A 20,394-nucleotide genomic window follows, 5' to 3' on the forward strand; every position below is an offset into this window, starting at 1 on the left:
TATTTTGCCATTTTGGATATATCTTTCTGATAAATTTCTTTGTTAGGATGAAATGATCTTTGGATCTCAGATTGGGAAATGAAAAAGTACTAGATCACCTGATTTTGGTATTTTGTATTGTACTTTTTAGAATTTCTGCTCAGCTGAGCTCATTATTGTACGAAATGACGTGTTTTATTGTGAATCTTTTTCATGATAGCACATGATACTGTCATTTAATCATTTGGGTATCCTGTTCAGTAAAAATCTTCAATCTTGAAGAAGATTCTTTTCTGTACAAAATGCTGAAGTATTTCATTGGGTCAGTCTCGAATCTTTTTTCCAATATTAAATGCAAGATTATTTATAAAGAAATTTCTGGTTGTGTTCCACTTGCAGAGTATCCAGGGAGTAATCAGACCTTGCTTTTGTTGCGAAGCTGTGGTGCTCTTTTACCAGAGGTATTGTCACCTGAAAGAACAGAACTAGCCCATATGATATGGGACAAGATGAAAGAACTGGGTAGGTTGGTTTTGTTAGTCCCTCTATGTGCTTTAGTTACTTTCTTTGTAATAGAAAGCTGAATGTATTTTAATAGTGTTTAAATGCTAGGTTATAACAATTACTGAATAAATGCAAGGTTTATTTTTCAGGTGAGACCTATTTCCTATTCTGGGAGTTATACTGACATCTAGGGGTGTTAATAATCTTAAAGATGTTTTTTTGTAAGAGATGCTTGAATTTTGAATTACTGAATTTTGATTACTGTAAGAATGTATTTTTATTTTTCTGTTAGATGATATCTGGTGTCCTGTGTATTCCTAGTGCTACCAGCTATTTTATCAAATGATTTTTTTTTTAAGTTAGTCATTCATTTGTAGATGTTGCATAGGTGAACTGCTTCTTGGTAGTAATACTGCTGAATCTATAAAATGAGTACAGCTGTGGAATAGCATGCACATAAGCCTTGATGTTACTGTGCTCTTGTTATGTGTTAGCATTTTATAAACAGATGTGTGCTGTTAAATAGATGTCTGATATTTCAGAAGTGGATAAAAGGAAGCAGTCTGTTAACACATAAAGCTCACACACAATAAAACTGATATGAAATTAATTACCCAAGAAAGGTATAAACCCATGTTCAATTTAGAGAATCTACATTCACTGACTGTGGTTGAAATATTTCCTTAGGTGCCGTGTATGATACAAGCCATTATAATGCTTTACTTAAAGTCTACCTTGAGAACGAGCATAAATTTTCTCCAACGGAATTCTTGGCCAAAATGGAGAAGGCTAATGTGCAGCCCAATCGAGTAGGTACCCTTATATGGTATCTTCATTCTTAACAGTAGTGTCCATTTATTGCATGGAAATCATTGCCTTACCCATTTTGTCTTCTGCAGGTTACATACCAGAGGTTGATTGCCGCTTATTGCAATGAGGGTGACATTGAAGGAGCGAGGTACTCTTTCGCATTTATCTTTAAAGGGATTTCCACAAAATCAGTTTCTCATATTCCCAGCCATTAATGGTAAAAGTCGTTTCAGTGAAATCTTACAAATTGAGCAAAGCAAAGAGGAGATTTAAGTATATTTTAACCAAGGTCTGAAAAACAGTTTCTCAGAGACAGCTGGAATCTACACACAAAATAAAAAGTAAATGATAGACCAGTGTGATCAAATCAGATTGTATTCAAGTTGCTCAGAAAATAACTTTTGTCATTTCTAGAGCCAGCGTGAATAAGTGTGAGGTTATGAAGGTTACTGCCTATGTAAGAAAATGGCTACAGGGAAAGGTATTTGAAAACAATGTGGGCTAAAGAGCAAATGGTAGTAATTCTAATTTTTGTTGTTGTTACACAGAGCTTGCTGGTTATCTAATGTTTTAATTTTAGCAAGATTAATTTGCAACTTTGTGATTGCTGGGTATGAGAAATAAGTAAAAGGAACATAAAAATAATAAAAAACCCCCCAGCCCTACCCTTGTGTCTCCATATTTCAGTGACAAATACAATTCATCTGAAAAAATGAAAATGATCAAATGATGAGCATGTTATGCAGCATCCCCAAATGTAATTGCTCAGTGACATCAGGATTTGGGTTGGTTTGATGATAAAGTACTTGCCCAGCAGAGCAGCAATAGCTTGGTAGTTTATATTTTCAAAGGAAAAAAAAAATCTAATCATTCATTGTCTTGTATTTTTCAGTAAGATTCTTGGATTTATGAAGAACAAAGATCTTCCAATCACTGAGGCAGTATTCAGTAGCCTTGTGAAAGGTCATGCAAGATCAGGGTAATGTTTAATACCTTTTCCTTTTGCTTGCTTTCAGTTTTACTACAATGTGAAGTGATACTGTACAGAAAAATTACAGAATAGTGCGGTGGTTTTGAATAATAATGTGTAGAAGACTGTCTTTTTATACACTTTTCCAGCAAAACAGGGCTATTTAACGAAGTAGATTTTTCTTGTGTCTGAAAATCTTGAATTTAAAGATGAATTACTGTACTTTTGTACTGTTTGAAAAGGAATTTTGCTGCACTTAGTTTTGAACTTTGTCAATTGTTAAAAGTTGAAAGAATATTCTAAGTAATACAGTAGTTAAAAGATTTTCACTTTTGACCTTTCAGGATTTGTTTAGTTAAAATAAGTTTCTCTATGCTTATTGCAGTCTTTGTTTCCAGTTCTAATTAATTTAATGAGGAAATGTGGAAGTCGCAATAAACATTATTATGATTAAATCCACTGATGGTCTTTCTTTGAATTCTTTTAGAGATATGAAGAGTGCAGAAAATATCCTTTCCGTAATGAGGATGGCTGGTGTTGAACCAGGTCCAGACACCTATTTATCACTTCTGAATGCATATGCTGAAAAGGGTGATGCTGACAGTATCAAAAAGGTATTGCATGCTGGAGTTTAAATACACTTTGTTTGATCTTTTGTTCAATTTAACTTCAGAATGCTTTCTACCCATGCAGAAGGAATAATACTGAATTTTATAACTTGTTTCTTTGTAGTCCACAGCAATTAAACTTTTTTTTTAATCTGAATAGCTGGTTACCTGAAAGCAGTCGTATACTTTATGAAAAATACTTCTCTTTTGATAGTTGCTTTTCACTCTGAAAAGATGTGTTTGCCAGTGAATGATTTAATCATTCAGGGTTTTTCCAAGAGACAAATAGTGCATGTGACAGATTTATACATTTATTTATAAAAATAAATGAAAAGTAAACCTTGATTATCATGCTCCCATTTAGCCATTCTTTGGTTCTCATTGAAGCCAGAGTCTTTCTAGTAAAATTGAATTTTTTTTGAGAGTTCATACCAGTCACTTAGGTATTCATGAAGTGTGGAAAAGATAATATTGCCTTAAAGCCCTTTGTGTAGCTGGTTTTTTTTTTTCCAAGTATTCTCTTATTTTTTTTTTAAATCAAATAAGTATTCAGAAAGGAATGAGAAAAGAGAATAGGTTTGAGTTTAGTAAGTAGTATCAGATGGAGAGGGCCAAATCAAGGAAGAGGATGTGGGAAAGATAATATTGTTCTGTGACTTACAAATTAAATCTTCATCAGCCAATCTTGTTCCAGACACTAACAAAAAGTTTGATTATTCTCCCCTTTTCAAAGTAATAATTTCTTTTGAAAGCCATCTCACAATGGGAATACTTCAGGTGTTTTCATATGTTATTAGGTATTAGAGAGAAACCATTATATCCCTTTCATCTGTCCCTTTTTCTTTTTACAGTCTAAAGATGTTTGAGGCCGTCTCTATAGATCTTTGGTATTTGCTTTACCATATTTGATGTATCTAAACCCATGGTTTTAGAAAAGAGAAGAAAACCCCAGCTTTTAAAATTTTAATTCTAATGTATCCTGTTTTGAGTCGCTTTGGAGTTTATTAAAGTTAAATTTACTTTGATTTACAGACTCTAGAAGACGTTGAGAATACTGAAGGATATCTTATGGATAGGATTTTGATGCAGGTGATTTTTAGCCTCGCCAAGGCTGGATATCCTCAGTACATTGAAGATATTAAAAACCGCATAAGATTTGAAAGGGAATTAATTCCAGGTAGGTGCTTGGTTACTACAGCAGTGGTTGCTACTCAGAGTGGAGAAGAAGGTGCCTTTTTTTTTTTTTTTCCCTCCAACAATAACTATGTTACCAAACCCAATTAATTTTGTACTTTTCTCTTGGATACTTAAGGAAAACAATATTTTTGCTGTTAGTTTGTGGATTCATTTATGTTGCTTTAGATCAAGTTTTATAAAATTTAAATATAAAACATTAAAACATTTTTCAAAGTTTCCATATAGAAGTTAATCTATCACTTTTTTTACCTTCTAAAATTAAGATTTTATAGGAAAGCAGTAAGTGTGATGTCCTTTCCTCAAACAGCACTCTTGTAAATCTTGTTGTGACAGCTCTTTGTGAATATCATAAAAAGGGAGACTAAACACAGAATATGGTTTTCTTTATCTACAGTTAAAGTCACTTTTGGATCCCAGTATATGTAATCTGATTGATAACTGTTAATTATACTTCATCCATTTTTTTCTTTTTTTGACGTGTCTAGAAATGTGGTTTTCTTATTTAGTATCCTGTCATGTTGCAGTGGTGATGCTTCTGTAATTTTTGTGTGGTCTTTAAATTTCAATGGGAAAAGTCAATTTCATTGAAGAATATAAATAATTGTAGAAAAGTCTCAAATTTGATTGGCTGATCAAGTTTAGAAGTATGCTAATGATGCTTGTAAAACATAGTTGCATTCCTAGCTTTCATTAATTTTAGGAGTTTAATGTGAAAATAGTTACATGCACTTTTAAAAGTTTTGTTCTCTGTTTTTCATTTGCTAGATACAATGAACCTGTGTCTGACTCTGATAACTCATGGCTTCGAAGATCTAAGTTTCCAGATTTTGAAGTCTTTTAGTCACTTATCACGTGATAATACTGACCAGGGTAGCTTCTTCTTGCAACATTGTGTAAATAGAGATCTGGTATGCAGAATATTAATACTTTTTTCTTAATACACTAATAACATTATAATTATTTAGTTTAATGCAACTGTGAAGATGGAATATGGTATATCTTTTGCACAGTTCTTAAAGAATAAATGATGTTTTTTAGTAATTCACATCAATTTGCATAGTAAGTTGAAATTCACAAAATAATCATGTTTGGTATGTGTAACATTAATTTCCTAAACCTTAGAAGAATCTGATATTCTTAACGATTTGAGAAATTGAAAAATAAATTTTTAAAATTTTTTGCAGCCTATGGACAAGCTGAAGCAATTTTGTAGTGAGCTAAAAGAAGCAAAAATGCACTCGGCACCGTTACCGTTTGTTTTGCGTTGCGCTTTGGAGACCAATAAATCAGGTACTCTGCTTATTTAGTTATTTTATGTATCCTTATTTAAAGTACATGGTCACTGTTTAATTATCTTGCAAATGTTTTCAGCCTTGGCCATTGATGTGATGAAGATGATGAAAGCGGAAGGCTTGCCACTCAGACCTCACTATTCCTGGCCACTGCTAGTTGGGTTCCAGAAAGAGAAGAATCTTAAAGGTTAGTTATCTGATAACATGCTCCTCCAGCTTTATGGAAAACATAGTGCACAAATCTTTATTAAAACATATGAGATTCAGCCGACTCTTGAATGTAAATGAAGACCTTGCTGCTTGTCTTAGTTTGTTACCAACAGTTTTTCCTTCAGAAAGACTTTTATTTGAAACCTCCTTTCTTACTAAATCATAGTACACTTCTACAAATTTAAAGTCTACCTTTGCACAGAAAGGTATGTGAGAGTAATTCTTAACTCTTGACATTCTTTCTGCCTTCCACTGGTTCTTTTTGCTGCTCATTACCTTCTACAGAGTTTAGTCTTAAAAACCTGAAATCTGAGAGAAGCATTTAAAGGTAAGGTTATGTTATAATAGCTTTCCTGGACTGCAAACCCAGTCCTTTTTTCAAGCCAACTTCTTATTATCTACCTGATAAACCAGATGCCAGTTTTGTTACAGTAATAAAAACTGCAGGAGAACTTACATTGCTGAATGTGTGAGCCTGACCTGACAGCATACTGATTGAAGGACACAAATGCTCAATCTTTGGGATTCTTAAGTAGGTTTAAGCATTTAGCATACTTTCCCCTGTTACACATGGGGATGTCTACAGGATATGAATAAGAATTGAACAAATATTAAATTTTAGAGTACAGTATCTAATTCTTTGGTTTGCGTTATTGGTAATTCAGAAAGAATGGTATTGTAAAAAGATGCTTTTAACAGAAGTACTTCCCCCTTGGGGAAACAAAAAACTGTCTTTTTCATCTTATCTCACAGTATAATGTGCTTTAGAATGAGATGCAGAGTTGTTAGTGTGACACTGGGTGACAAACAAAATGCACAAACAAAAAAAAAGTGCTTTTAGCAGACTCTTCATATCGCAATTTTATCTTAAATATACAGTCACATTCCAGTTTGGAAGAAATGCTGAAACAAGTATTCCCTAATTGTTTCTGGCTATAAAAATGTCTCAAGTCTTTTTCAAAAAGCCTTTGTGAAAACAATATTCAGTTTTTATTAACTCCTTAGGCTCTGTTCCTGCTAGACTACTTCCCAAGTTTATCTTCTCCCAGGTTTTCAAATGCTTGAAAGTTCTATGATATTTTAGAAGTCTGGCAACGTCATTTTAGTTAGGTCCTTTGTGACTTCCTTAAAGCACCATGTTGCCAAATATAAGTAAATTGGAAATCAGCGTCATACTTCTTTTTTGGGATGCTGCCTGCTGAAAAAACATGCTTTCTGTTACTCCATAGAAAATTTCACCTCTCTAACACAATTGTAAGTGATGTTGAAAGTATTTTTTGACTTAGACTTAGCTCCCGAATCTGAAGCTGTATCTGACCGTCTAGAGAAACTTCAGTTTCAAATCTCTTTGGTCTTTGGCAAGGTCAAAGGATGCCTTAATTTGGACTTCTACTGTGGAAACAGACTATACTTTGGCTAGTAGTTCCTGCTGGAAGTCGTGTAAGCAAATTGAGAAGAAAACTGATGAAGGAACTCTCAATTCTGCCTTTCTGTACCATTTTCTAGAAAACCTTTCTTTTCCTATCTGCAAAGGCATTATGTATGTAAACCTCTGCATGGCTGTATGATAATACTGTGGATTTGCAAACTCATTTTTCTAACCTGGTACTTAGTGTCCAAGTTTGAATTGTCAAGCAGGAAAGTTGCTACTGTGTGCATACCTACAAAAGTCAGTGATTTTGCAATTCTTAAAATACAGAAGATATCTAAGCAATTTTTTCTGCAGTGAAGAATCAGTGGAATTATTCTTGCTGCAATGAAGCAAGTTGTCTTGTTCTTTCCCACGTGTAAGCTCACATTCATTTTTTAAATTTAATAATAAAAACTGAATAAATAAGATCCACTATCTAAAACTACAGTTGATAACACTTGAAGGAAAGTAAACAGGAGGAAAAAGCCCACCCACCCTGAAATTGTTTCTTAGAAATAATAGAGCAAAAGATAATGCTGCAGTGAGAACCTAAAGGTGACAGCAGATAGTAAATGAACAGAATAATGCTTTCTAGCAGCAAAAAATAATAGACCTGTGTGAACAAAGGTATAGATAGACACTGTATCACATCTCATACCAAAAATGAGGTAATAATTCCTTTCTCTATGAAGTGGTAATGCCCAGCCTAATGTGTGTAATTTTGCATCTCAGTATCGGTAAGGCTGAAAATGGAAAATAATTTTGAGAAAAAACTATTAAAAATCTGATAAGATGTAGGCAGTGGACTAAATAACTGTTAAAGAACACAGAATATAAGCAACAACCTATCTACAGCTTCAGGGTACAAGTGCCTGAATCAGTATGTATAATGTGACCCAAACAATTAAATAACTTGTAGCAACGTTTAATTATATGTTTATCTGATGTTTATTATAACAAAAGCTGATACTGGATATCAAAGGAAATTCTTCAAGTTGTGTATTATGGAATTGAGTTAGAAAGAAAAATAGCAGTGAAGTGGTGCATAAGAGGAATCAAAATAAGCAAGGCAAATTTTAAATGTATCATAGAGAACTAAATCACTCTGAAATAGCAAACAGCTCTTTTCAGTCATTTTACACAGGCAAATAATTTCATATGGGCATACTTGCTTGCATCTGTTATGTAAGATGATAATTACTTATTTCCATAGTATTTATCTAAGTAAATGGTATTAGGCTTTTAGGAATGGAAAATGCTTGCAGGGTTTAAAAGATCAATATGCAGTGAATCTGAAACTGTTGTTGGCATTGAGATTCATTTTGTATCAGATGATATAGTAAAAACAGGAGGGTCCAGTATAAATAAGCAAATATGTTTGACTCATGCTTGTTACTGAATATTTTATAGCTCCCCTTCATCTTTTTATAATCATGTTAGTTATTTTCAAAGACAGTTTTTAAAAGTCAATAGCGTATTTCAATTTTGTTTTCTACAAAACTCTTGTTATACAGGCAAAGCATGGTTAGTGAGTGGTAATTCAATTTTTATTTTGTGAAATAAGAGGCTAAGTCCTGAGAGGAATTAGAGTGGTGATTTCACAAACTAACTGCTTGAAATACTGTTTTATATACAGACTTTTGTGGCAAAGAACTTTCTGGATGCATCTGAAATTAGCAGCACAGCAAGAATATGTTAAATATTATGATGCCTTCCTGAATGCAACCTCACTTTTTGAAACGAACTTTATTTTTCTTTCCTTAATGAAGCCCAATTTTACTGCCCTTTCACATGTAGAGCTGTACTTAACTACCTTAGAAATTTCCCCCTGTTCTGACGAGACTGTTTTCGGAAGAAGGCATGACTTATTGTGAGAAACTTAAGGAAATGAAAGGTGGACTGAAGTGCAAGTCTCACTTTTCGCTTCTTGAAAAGCAGCAAATTGCTCTGCTCTACCACAGAAACATTATGACCATCTTGTAATTCATCTCTTCTGTATTTGTTCTTGGATGTACTGATTCGAGGCTGAATCTATTCTGTTGGGGTGTTCCAGTGCTGTTTCTAGTACTGACAAAAAGGAGAAGTGTGGCTGTGTTTTATTCCCTTTTTCTGTCCTCTTTTCACTTAATTATTTGATTTTAGATACTCAGCTCCTGCAGTCCTTACAAATCTCAGCCCAAGATTTAAAAAAATTGTTCTTGGTCAAGCAGGGAGATGGCTGGAGGACTTCACTGTGGGTTTAAGTCATACCCAGTCTTCTGGATCAGTTGTCTCCAAGTGGGGTGTCAAAGGCAATCTATTTGGGTGTGAGTGGGCTGTTAATAAATAAAGAGTTATTTTTAAAATAGTGTTTATTTCGTCTTCATCTCATTTTTTTTACTTTCTGTTTTTGTCTATGTTTTATAGTGTACATAATATATCAGTACAGTGGTACGTGTACATAACTTCTAAATCAATATACATGTATTAGGGGTGTGTTCTTGAAAAAGTTTGAGACACCAATGTTCCAGGTAAATATAAATGCACTTTTGTCTCTTTTTCAGTCTGCTCATTGGTTTGAGGAGAAATAAGAGACTAGTGTATTTTCCAGTATGAGGAGTAAAGAATTTCTTGAAGTCCCCACACATTATGTACAGTTCCTGTTTCATGCATATATTTGAGAATTTTATAGTATTTTGATTGAAGTGAGAGTGTTTTATTGCTTTATATTGTGGAAGATATTTACGTGATAATAAAGTAGTTCTCTCTGTGAGGTAGAAAATGTCTGCAAAATTGTCGATGTTGGTTTTCGTTTACTTTCTGCGCCCCCCCCCCCCCCCCCCCCCCCAATTGTACATGAGCCATTTTAGCAATTGAGAAATGTGTGGCAGCATTTTTTTTTAAGTTTGCGATTAATTTGGCTATGTGCAGCATTGTAACTGATATTCCTCCTTAATCTTCATCTCGCTGTTGTGCTGGTGTTCTGATCTTCATATATGCCCTTTTCTGCTAGGGATCTGCACCAGGTCACGTGTTTTTGTGACAAATGTCTACTAGGGAATGGGGATGCTCAACAAACCTGTTTTCTACTCTGTTCTAGATAGAAATTAGAACTCCTATCTCCTGAGCTTACCACACCTTATTCACTATGGTATCTAGTTCTTGGTCTTCAAACTGCTTTCTAGTGAAACAGATACAGTTATTTTTTTTAAAAGGTTTCAGCATAGAAGGACTTAATGCATTTTCTGAGAAGCTGAAAACATGAAGTAGAAACTAGCTGTCAAAATTTGAAAGGTATCAAGGAAGACTTACTGTAATTAATTCTTTATTCATATTTTTGCAGATTCGGGCCAAAATTGGAGTTTTGTTTAAGGCAAACTCTAACAGATGATGCGACTTTAATCTAGTGTGACTTGCCTGCATGTATTTTCAAGTGCTCAAAGGGAATTCACATTTGATTATTTGCACCATAGTGCACTGCATAAAATATTCATGGAAGTGTCACTTTTCCATAGGTGGCACTCCAGGGCAAAGACAGGGACTTTGGGAAACTTTACATTTTTAAAGTAATAAGTATGAAATGCAAGTTGAAAAAAACATATGCTGTTTGGTACTGGTGTCCTGCAGCAACTGACAAATCATTTTTAGACCAGCAAAAAATGGTAATACCTGTATTTATTTTGACAGAGGTTCAGAGTTTGCTAGCTAGGGTTACTGTACGAAGTTTCTGCAAATCAGAAGAGTGTGAGCAGTTAAAAAGCATGACATATGCTCTCAAAGTCTACACTCTAATTGCCGAACTATTAAGATTTGGTATCTGTTGTCTTCAAATGCATATCTACAGTAGTAAGGTATGGTCTAGTTGTGTGAATTGATGTGAACCCTGTAAAAGTTACAATGTAGCTCCCCTGGGGCTTGGGAGACTAACCTATCTCTGAACTTCCGGTTGGAAGCTGATGTGTTGATAATCAACCTTATTTGCTTACAAAAATGTGGTTTGTTTTAAACAAATCAAGAGGCAAATTTTGAAACCTTGCCTTGCTAATCAGGGTTGGATACTGGGAACAAAGCTAAGAATGTATTGTGTACTGAAGAATGCGTTTGTGTTTTGAATTTGATAACATACGTTACACTAAATTTCAGATTTGTTTTTTATGCACAATAATATGGACTTTTTGATCTATAGCTCTAGAAGATGTTTTGCAAACATGACGAAGAGTAACTGTCATATACTCACTATGTTAGAAAATAACTTTGTATACTAGCAATTTCCAAACTAGCCGAGAGTTTCATGTTTTTGATAGTACAGCACAGAACAGGAAATTTAGTAAATCTATTTTATGTTTCACAATTAAGAACTTCATTAACACCTAAAATAAAAATGCAGGATTTTACATGGCAATTTCAAGGAGGGAAATTGAGGAGACAAGTCCTTTTTTTGAAAAGCAACATTTATTTTTAAATGTTGAATCTCAAGTTTTCGTTTTTCTGAGATGCTTAGTCTTACCAATTTTGCCTTGATAGGTATCTTTGAAGTCCTCAAAGTGATGCACGAGTTGGGGGTGGAACTTGATGCAGAAACATACACAGATTATGTTTTTAAAAATTTTGCTGATAGTGAAACTGCCCGTGACCAGCTGAAGGTGAGTTTACATTTAGAATTCATAAAAATGACTATTGCATGGCATATTTTTGTATGTTCTCTGTGAAGGCTTTAGATCCCAGTAGTGCTCTAAACATTAATTTGGTGTGATGAAGCCTGTTCAGAATATTTAAATTACTTGGAAACAGTTGTTGCACTGGTGGTTTGTTTATGGTGTCTTTCTCCTGCTATTCTTTCTCCTTTTCAGAGCTAACTAAAATATTTTGCTCAAGACTTACTAGCTTTCTGTTTCCTGAAGTGGAAAACGAAATAAAGTAATGACATACTTTTTTTTAAGTAGGGCTTAGAAATATGACAACTGTTTCTGGTGATTTCACTACAAAAGCTGGATAGTTTTTGATCAGTAGCAACTTACTTGTCTAGCCATGTAGGCTTTTGTAGAGCACCTTCTATGTTCTTAACAGCTATCAATACAAGAATGCCAATGTCATTTGGCAAGGAAGTGTTTAAAAATACAAAGTATCAGAAAGTCTTCCTTGTGAGTACTTCCAATGACTGATTGCTTTATCTCTAGAAAAATGACTGCCTGTTTGAAAGTGTTGGACTTTCTGTAGCAGAAATAAGATATGAAGCAGCACATGGAAGACTGAACAATGTTCTTTCTCTGTGTAAGTATTTTTCATGTTGGATGTTACTATGTACTTGGCAGTAGTGTTGATCGGTTGTAGGCTAAGAGATTTACGTGGATTGATATGTGAGGTTTAAAGATATGTAGGAAACTTGAGCAAAGGTTTTGTTATGTGAAGTCTGCTATGATGAGATGTCACACTGTTTAAAACTACAAATTGTGGATACTGTATCACTGTTAAATTCTTTTTTAATATTGAATCTGGCCATAAGATTTACATGCAAGATATTTCCCAATCACAGTTTTGCTGGGATTGTGATAGGATTATGATCCTCTCAGAGGGCTTAAGGAAACAATTTGCCTTTCACAATGACCCTTAAGTCTTCGGTGCAGGGATTGTTTTTGTTTGCAGCATCAATTACAACAGGACACTAGCCTTAGCAGTATGGCTCTGAAGTACTACAGAACTGTTAATGAAGGAACTAGCTTTGAAGAACTGATTGGCAGTGAGGTTAACCTGAGGATGCTCTGCGGATCTGTTGGTCGTAGAAGTTATGTGTATAAATATGATGGGTTAATTAAGTGATGAAGCTGTAACAGCGTGAATTAATCACTTTTTAAGAGTCTTCTCCAAAGACTGTTCTGATACTCAGTGCTTGCAAATGTTAGTAAATGTCATTGACTGAGTGGATGGGATGGGATTATTTGCTTGGTTAAGTAGGAAATGTATGTCTTTCTTCGAAATTTAAAACAAATACAGATTTTATTTACCTAGTATACTGACACAATAATAAAACACGTAAATTTGGACTAAATCTAATACAGAAAGCTCTGTTTCCTAAACAACAGTTTTATTTGTCCAAAGCTCAGGGAAAAGCTTAAGCGGTCTTTTGCTGCAATTATCATTAACTTTTATTTAATGAATATAGACATATATACTCCATACACCATGACCCTGGGAAGTGGTTGTGTTGAAAATGAGAAAATTGAGTAGTTACTAATCAGTGATTTATCAATTGGATTTATCAATTGGTGAATCTTTAAGATTCACCTTACATTCTGCCATTATTTTATTTGCTCTTATTACAACAGAAAACATTAACCATGCAAAATTAAGTACTTAAAATAAATATTAATTTTGGGGAGGAAGAATAACTATTTACTTTGAGCAATGAAATTTCTTTTGGAATGTGAAATAGCTTTTTTTTAGCCTACATTAAAATGTAGACTCATCCCTGCACACTCATTTTGGTTAACTGAAATAGTCAGGTTTTAATGTGTTATAAGACACAAATATGCATATGCCTGTTGTACAGTAAATGTACGTGATATCAAAAGTATGATACAGGTACGTATAGTAGGCTGCATTCTGTCTTACTGTGATGAAGTTAGTCTCACATCGTGTATTATTTAGCTGTTGTCTGTGTGTTGAATTTAAATCTTGTAGTGGAATTTCTGTTTACAAAGACTAGGGTTAATAATTCATGGAGACATACAAAATTTCTTTTGAACTTGAGCTTTAAAGAAAGGTACTCTCATAAATAGTTTACCAAGCTGAAATGAATGCTAGTAAATCTAATTAGCACCTATGTAATGATAAGGCACAGATATTAAACAGCTAATATTTTTTTTTTTTACTTGCCTTCTCTTGCAGTATTACAAAGAGGGAAAAATAGATGCAGTATGGAAAATAGTTCAAGATTGTCTCAACAGTGTAGTTGAGGGAGGCAAAGGTTGGTTATTAATACTGGCTGCTATCTAGGTGTATTGATTCAGCTTCTCATACCTTATAATGTATAGATTTCTGCTACAGACAAGATGAAAACTACGAAACATCAGTTGAGGAATCTGGGTGCATAAGTCGACGTACATGAGAGCCGCTTTTTCCCTTTATCATGCTGTACCGTTCCACTTCATTGTCAGCCTCTTGATTTTTCTCAGACTTGTTTGTTGCTAAGGAAACCAGGTTGCGGATTGTCAGCAGCAGCTGAGCATACTAAGATGCTTTTCTGTTCGTCTTTTTATGAGCAAAAAGTTTAATATACCACTGGAGGAGCATTTGTATTGAGCATTTCTTGAAACCAACTTTACTCGAGATTTTCAAACTAAAATGAACGTTCCAACATTTAGAACTTTTAATTTTCTAAATGCCTAGACGTAGACTAAGGAGTGGTTTTAGCATGTTGTTTCTGCCTGTCATTTCCCAGATTCCTATAGAGATGGTGTTTTTATTTCATTTATCTCCTACCATATACCATATTGCAGCCCTTGCTGAAAGGGCCCCGTGCATACAGGTTTTTACAGGGGTTGATTCTATTGTGACAGTGAAGTCAGATGATAATAACTTCATACAGGACTTTAATGTGTCTACTACTGTATTTTTTTTCATTGCTGTACTACGGTGCTAGAATGAGAGACGGCAATTCTAGAGGAAGAAAGGAGAATGGTTTGGAATCTTCTTAGCCAAGAAATAATGTGAAGACATAGGGCATAACTGTAAATGAGCTCTTCAAGGACATCTAATTTAAAGTAATTTTACAATTTCCTTTGTCTTCAACCAGGATTGTAAATATCAACATTTAGAACTGTGTATCTTTCTTTTTTTTTCCTTTTATGTTTAACTTAATTCAGTGGATAGCACATTGGATGGAACTGCTTTTTCTTGTCGAGCAATTTACCCCAGCAGAAAGCAAACACCTAAGAAAGTGGCATTGTTTTTTTGTTTGTTTTCTCTTTATTAAGTCTTAAATAATAGAAGGCAAAATCGTAAAGCCTATTTTAAGGCAGGTATTCAGTCTGAAACAATTAGCAAACCATCCTCTGGTGGATCTTTTTTTGTTCCAATGCTAATATCTCAAGTTTTCTTAATTATGGTTGTTTGGGTTTTGGTTTGCATTTTGGAAGAAATATCTTCTTTGGACTAGTACTTACTTACAGATAAAATGCCTACTCCTATTACTAATTTGTGTAAAAGGCTAATGTATTAACTATTAATGTTAAAGGCAATGAAGAGGAACAAATCTCTCTTTTAGAATACTTGATGCCTTTTGAAATGGAGCAGATTTAGAGCTGATAAAACCAGGACTATTTCAAATACCCTGGTATTTGAAATTTTAATTTACAAAAGTATATCAGCATTTACTAAATTAATGAAATAATTCTTCTAATGACATCCTATTTACATGACCTACTGACTTGTTACAGTTCAGGGATTTTTTTGCAATGACTGTTTAGAAACATGTCTTTCATTTACAGTGTCTTCACCAAGCACACCTCCTATTGAAATTCGCCAGTTTAAAAAGAGCCTTGTTTTGGGTTTTAAAAGGTAAGGTTGCTATATGAACACCTCCTTTTTTCATCTGTAGCAAAGTTCTCTCTCTTTTTGCCTTGGTGAGCACAAGTCTGCACAGTTTTTTCCCCCCACCACTCCACGGTTGGAAATTTAAAAGTAGGGTTCCAGCTGTAGCAGGTCTGAGGAATACCTTTGTTCCTCTCTGCTCCTGCTGGTTTCCTTGCCTCTGCTGTATATGCGCATGCCTTTGAAGTATTATATACAGTGGATTAAAAAGAACTTCGCTGTTCTTGTTTGTTCTGAAATATTTGATAGTATATAAACTTCTAAGTGTAGTAAACATTTGGGGTTATATCTTTATTCACTTTTTTTGTTTGTGAACTGCTATGCTAACCTAAGATTTCCCTCAAGATTATCACTGTTAACCATTAAAGTAAAAGGGTGCTTAATGAAGATGAAATACCAGTTAGGAGCTGGGCATGTTCTTCTACATCTGATAGCTTTCTGTGCTCTGTGGTTTAATACAACTCCCAAAAGCTCATGTTGAACACCTAGTATTGTGCTACATTACCATGACTTCGTATTCACAACCATCTGGTCCCATTTTGTAAGAAGCATTCCTTGCTAAGTTGTAGGGTTATCTTAAGCTTATTCAAGTATATGTGAATTAACAAGATTTCCTGTCATTCACTGTTTGCCCCAGTCAAACATGCAGGACTGTGAATGAGGTTTTTTTTCACCTCTGGGAACCAGGGAGGACACTTAATATTATTTAGGACCAGAGTATGAAGGCTGATTTTGTTGACTAAGTTATTTCCTAAAAGTTTGTAGTGGCTATGTGATGTAACTGTGTTTAGGTTAGATACTAGTAAAACATACCTGGTGAACATGACCGAAATGTAGTAACTTCCTAGGAAATTGCGAGTTCTATCTAAATGATCCTGCTCTACTGTGGTAAAAGGAGCAGATAAAGCAAACCAGTGTTCAAATTGGGTTTGTGAACTAAGCCTTAGCTGACCTTGATATACCAGGGATAAGTGAAACAATGTTTTACATCTAATAGGGGTATCCTACTATTCCTTTTAGTACTCAGTCCCAGAATCATCATTTTCAGATGTTTTTAAATTAGAACATCAAATCCTTGAAATGCATTTTCTCTCTGTAAGTATAGATAAATGTTCAGTTGAAACAGGACTTGCACTAGAAAGGAGGCCATACCAGTGGTTACCACACACAACCAATGTTAGCATGAAATACCCCTACCGCTGGAGAGCTGTGCAGGTGTTCAGAATGTGATTTAAAGTGTCCTTAAAATGTTATCAACTTGTATCATGAAAACTAGCTGCTGAAGAATCATACTCTGCTCAAGTGAAACAGTTACTCTCCTCAGCAGTGGAACAGTTCCTACTGTTGCGATTTCAATAGTTTGTGGACATTTGGCATAGAAACTCAGGATTCTGAGGGAAATTAAGGTTGGGGTGTTTTTTGGTGTTCTTTTGGAGGGGGATTTGGTCGGTGGTGGTTTTTTGGTTTGTCGGTCTTTTGGTGTGTGTTTTGTTTTGTTTTTTGTTTTTTGTTTTTTTTTACTTCAGCTTGCTGTTTTCCCCCCCTCTTCTCCTTGCCACTTGTATGGCCTACATTTTTAAAAATTTCTTTAATAGTAATGTCTCTTGTTTGCCTGTATTGCTGCCTGGCTTCAGAAGCTATGTACAAGGTTGGGTGTGTCCGAATGTCACCCTTATATTGTTTCTGAAAGCATGCCAATTCATGTTTCCTTTTCTATTTTGAACTTAATGGCTAGAACAGCCTGAAAGTGAAGTTTGAGGGTATGATAGGATAAAATAAAAGAATATTTGTACCTTTTGTAAAGACCAGAGCAGAATTTTATGACTAAATGCTGGTCTTGAATGTTCCACTGGGCGGAGTTTAGGACTGACGTACAAAAGTACAGGATATGGACACCAGAGACACACAAATGATGTCCGTGGCAGTCTAGTTTATAGATTTCTGTTGAAGCGGCTCTCCTCTAGTAACTGCTTCGAAGTATTCCCATTCTGTCTGCCTCTTGTATCATTACTATTTCAGAGTTAAGTACTTTAGGAAATTGATGCATTTGATACGTGCAGCTCATTGTCATGCTGTCAGTGGACAAGTTCCCCCAGGAAAGCTTAACTAACCTCACAGACAGTGCTTTTTGGTTTTTCCCTCCCTTGGTCTGTGTGGACTTGCATTTGACTCATTTTCAGATACAAGTGGCAGTATCACAAAAAGAATAAATATTTCATAGGCTAACCTCCTAAATAAAATCCTAAACTTCTATGAACGCTTTAAAGTTTCTGTGCAGCTGTCCAGACTGACATTTTATTTTTCCCTCATGAGAATTATAGGAAGATAAAATAAGGTCACAAGTTTTTGTTTTCTTAGCCTTCTCTAGGTTAATGCTGCTTTATAGTTGTTGAAAAGTTATAGATTCTAGTGAGAATTTTAATGTTTTGCAAATTATAGGAATATGTCAGGTTTTTAATATTTCAGTGAACTGGTTAACATTTTAATATGTTTGGGTTTTTACACTTTAGTGAACTGGTTAACGTTTGATCTGTGGTTGTAACCTGATGATGTACAGAGAAGTGCTCTCCATCAAGTCCTGTCCTGTTTTATGAGGGGAGAAATTTGAGTTCTTCCATGTCGCGTTTTCTATTTTTAAAAATATTATCCATTTATCTCACTATAATAAACATTGTACTTTAAGAGATTTGTTTACTTTTTTGCATGGTGTAAATGCATTTATAGCTGCCTGTAGTTATCTGTCTATATTAACAAATTTTAATGCACAGTAGTCTAGATTTTTGCTTTAGCATGTTCTACATATTGAATGTTTGCAATGTAAAGTGCAACTTATTTGAATGAATTTTATTTATTTGAAATGCTAAATGGAATGAAGTATAAAATAAAAAAGGTACAATTAGGGCATGTTAAAAGATTGAACTAAAAATAAAACTAAAATATATTGTTTGCAGCCTTAGTTAACTGTTTAGCTTGCTGCGTTATTTTAAGTTATTTAGCAGAAGCCATTACCATATCAGTATAGTAAAAGGAAAAATACTTATTCTGTACAAAGTTGGTTTAAACAATATGTGGCAATTGCTGTATTTTAATTTTATTTAAATAATAAGGTCCTCACTGTTAATGATTTGTTGTTGTTTTTTTAAAAAAAGATACAACAGTAACATAATTTTGTTGCTTTTAATTTATTATCCTCTGCTGCCCTCTTCAGCTCAAATGATGTACATCTTTGGAGCAAGGTAAGTGAAGATAGTGCTGTAAATAAAATCAAGTTCTACAGGCAGTGCATGTTTATGATGCATTACTGTAAAACTGAATGCTGAGCCAAAAAATTGTAGATCTGATGAATTTGAGCCAGGCTTTTGTCAGTGACAGATGGTACAACTCTATGAAATTGAGTTTTCAAACCGGACAGTTAAGTGTAATTGTGAAAAATCAAATGTGGTGTTACCATGTAGTGTAGCTTATGCTGTTCTGATTTCTAGATCAATGTTGTTGTATCTGAAGGTGGTATATAGTTGTAGCTTCTGGACCAAAGCTTGCCGTGGTTGTGCAATCTGATGTTGTTTAATTCCCTTTCCTGCTTTCTCTAAACTTTTTTCCTATCCCCACACTAATACTAACAAAATAATAAGGCACAATTAGAATTTTAAAGTTTCTATCATGTAACTTAAAACGTGGAAGGCAAAGTCAGATAAAAGACCTGGATGAAGTCAAGGGGAAATGACTGATCATCTTGCCTTCCCTGCTATGGGCTACATGACAAATACTGCAATATAGCTTGGTCAATAAATTTTGTGGTGCGCTAGAATAGTGAAGGTGTTGGCAAATACTGCCTGGGATGTGGTTACAGAATTTATGAAGGGATGCACTCTGATTTTTGTCTTTTTTTCTTTGATACTCTACTTCCTCACTAATAAACTACTACACAGCTCGCTTATATATTTTAGATTTTGCAAAGAAGTATTGGAATGAAATGCAAGTTGTAATTTCGAAAGCCACTGATTAAGGATTTATATAAGTCAGGTAGAGGTTGTGAGGTGCAGGTTTTCTTGTGTTTTACTACCACATTCTGTTTTATGAAGATTATGGTGAGATGTTTTTGTCCTCTGTCTTTCCTTTTTTTGCATTTAAAAAATAAAAAGGGAAGGTGGGGAGAGAAAAAAAGGGAATTTCTTATTACTCCCATTATGAAATTAGTTTTAGAGGATAGTCAGAGGACTGAAGTAATGGTGGTCTGCACAAGGAGTAGTATCTAGAGTTACTTCTGCTGTTCTCCACAATGGAAGAAAGATGCATTTTGTTGTCTTCATTGAATTTATTAGTAAATATGTGTATTAATCTTCTAAAATAGGAAATGCTAAATTGGGAAATAAATACTTATCATAAGCATAAATAAATAGATACTTAGCATTAGAAATAATATCACATGTTCATTTTTTTTCTGTAATCCACCCTCTTTGGCATTCTGTGAGATTTGGTTCAGAAGGAGATCTGTGTTATCATGACTTTCTTGGTTTTTATGGTAGTTGTAGGTTCTTCTCTGTGTTGATTAATCATGGGAGGATGAGGGCTAAAGGGCAGAAGACAGCTGTAGTTTAACTGTCCACGACGTACATGGTGTTGGTAGAATGAGAAGTGATAGATACAGTCTTCCATTGCATTTGGTATTTTCTGGCTTTGCTTATCCATTTCCATTAAGAATTGAAGGTGAGGGTTCCGTTTGTTTTGCCATGACTTAAAGCACAGCCCTTTGATGGTGGGAATGCCTCTCTCTCTAACTTATTTCAGATTGCATTTGAGAGTTATGGCAGATAAAGCAAAATTCTTGAAATACTTAAAATCTCA

The 20,394-nt window shown here is 34.4% G+C and overlaps 1 protein-coding gene across 1 annotated transcript in view; it reads left to right on the forward strand.

Moving 5' to 3' along the window:
- Positions 1-20,394, forward strand: part of LRPPRC (leucine rich pentatricopeptide repeat containing) — a 92,562-nt gene that overhangs the window by 14,059 nt on the left and 58,109 nt on the right. Inside the window, exons 3-15 of the mRNA XM_065632123.1 lie at positions 379-501; positions 1,171-1,292; positions 1,383-1,441; positions 2,186-2,272; positions 2,751-2,877; positions 3,904-4,048; positions 4,834-4,976; positions 5,253-5,358; positions 5,440-5,547; positions 11,485-11,603; positions 12,138-12,231; positions 15,447-15,516; positions 18,758-18,785. Of these exons, the coding sequence (XP_065488195.1) occupies positions 379-501; positions 1,171-1,292; positions 1,383-1,441; positions 2,186-2,272; positions 2,751-2,877; positions 3,904-4,048; positions 4,834-4,976; positions 5,253-5,358; positions 5,440-5,547; positions 11,485-11,603; positions 12,138-12,231; positions 15,447-15,516; positions 18,758-18,785 (1,331 nt within the window). The remainder of the gene's footprint in view (positions 1-378; positions 502-1,170; positions 1,293-1,382; positions 1,442-2,185; positions 2,273-2,750; positions 2,878-3,903; positions 4,049-4,833; positions 4,977-5,252; positions 5,359-5,439; positions 5,548-11,484; positions 11,604-12,137; positions 12,232-15,446; positions 15,517-18,757; positions 18,786-20,394) is intronic.

Source organism: Caloenas nicobarica, chromosome 3 (genome assembly GCF_036013445.1).
Source record: "Caloenas nicobarica isolate bCalNic1 chromosome 3, bCalNic1.hap1, whole genome shotgun sequence".
Classification (NCBI taxonomy): domain Eukaryota; kingdom Metazoa; phylum Chordata; class Aves; order Columbiformes; family Columbidae; genus Caloenas; species Caloenas nicobarica.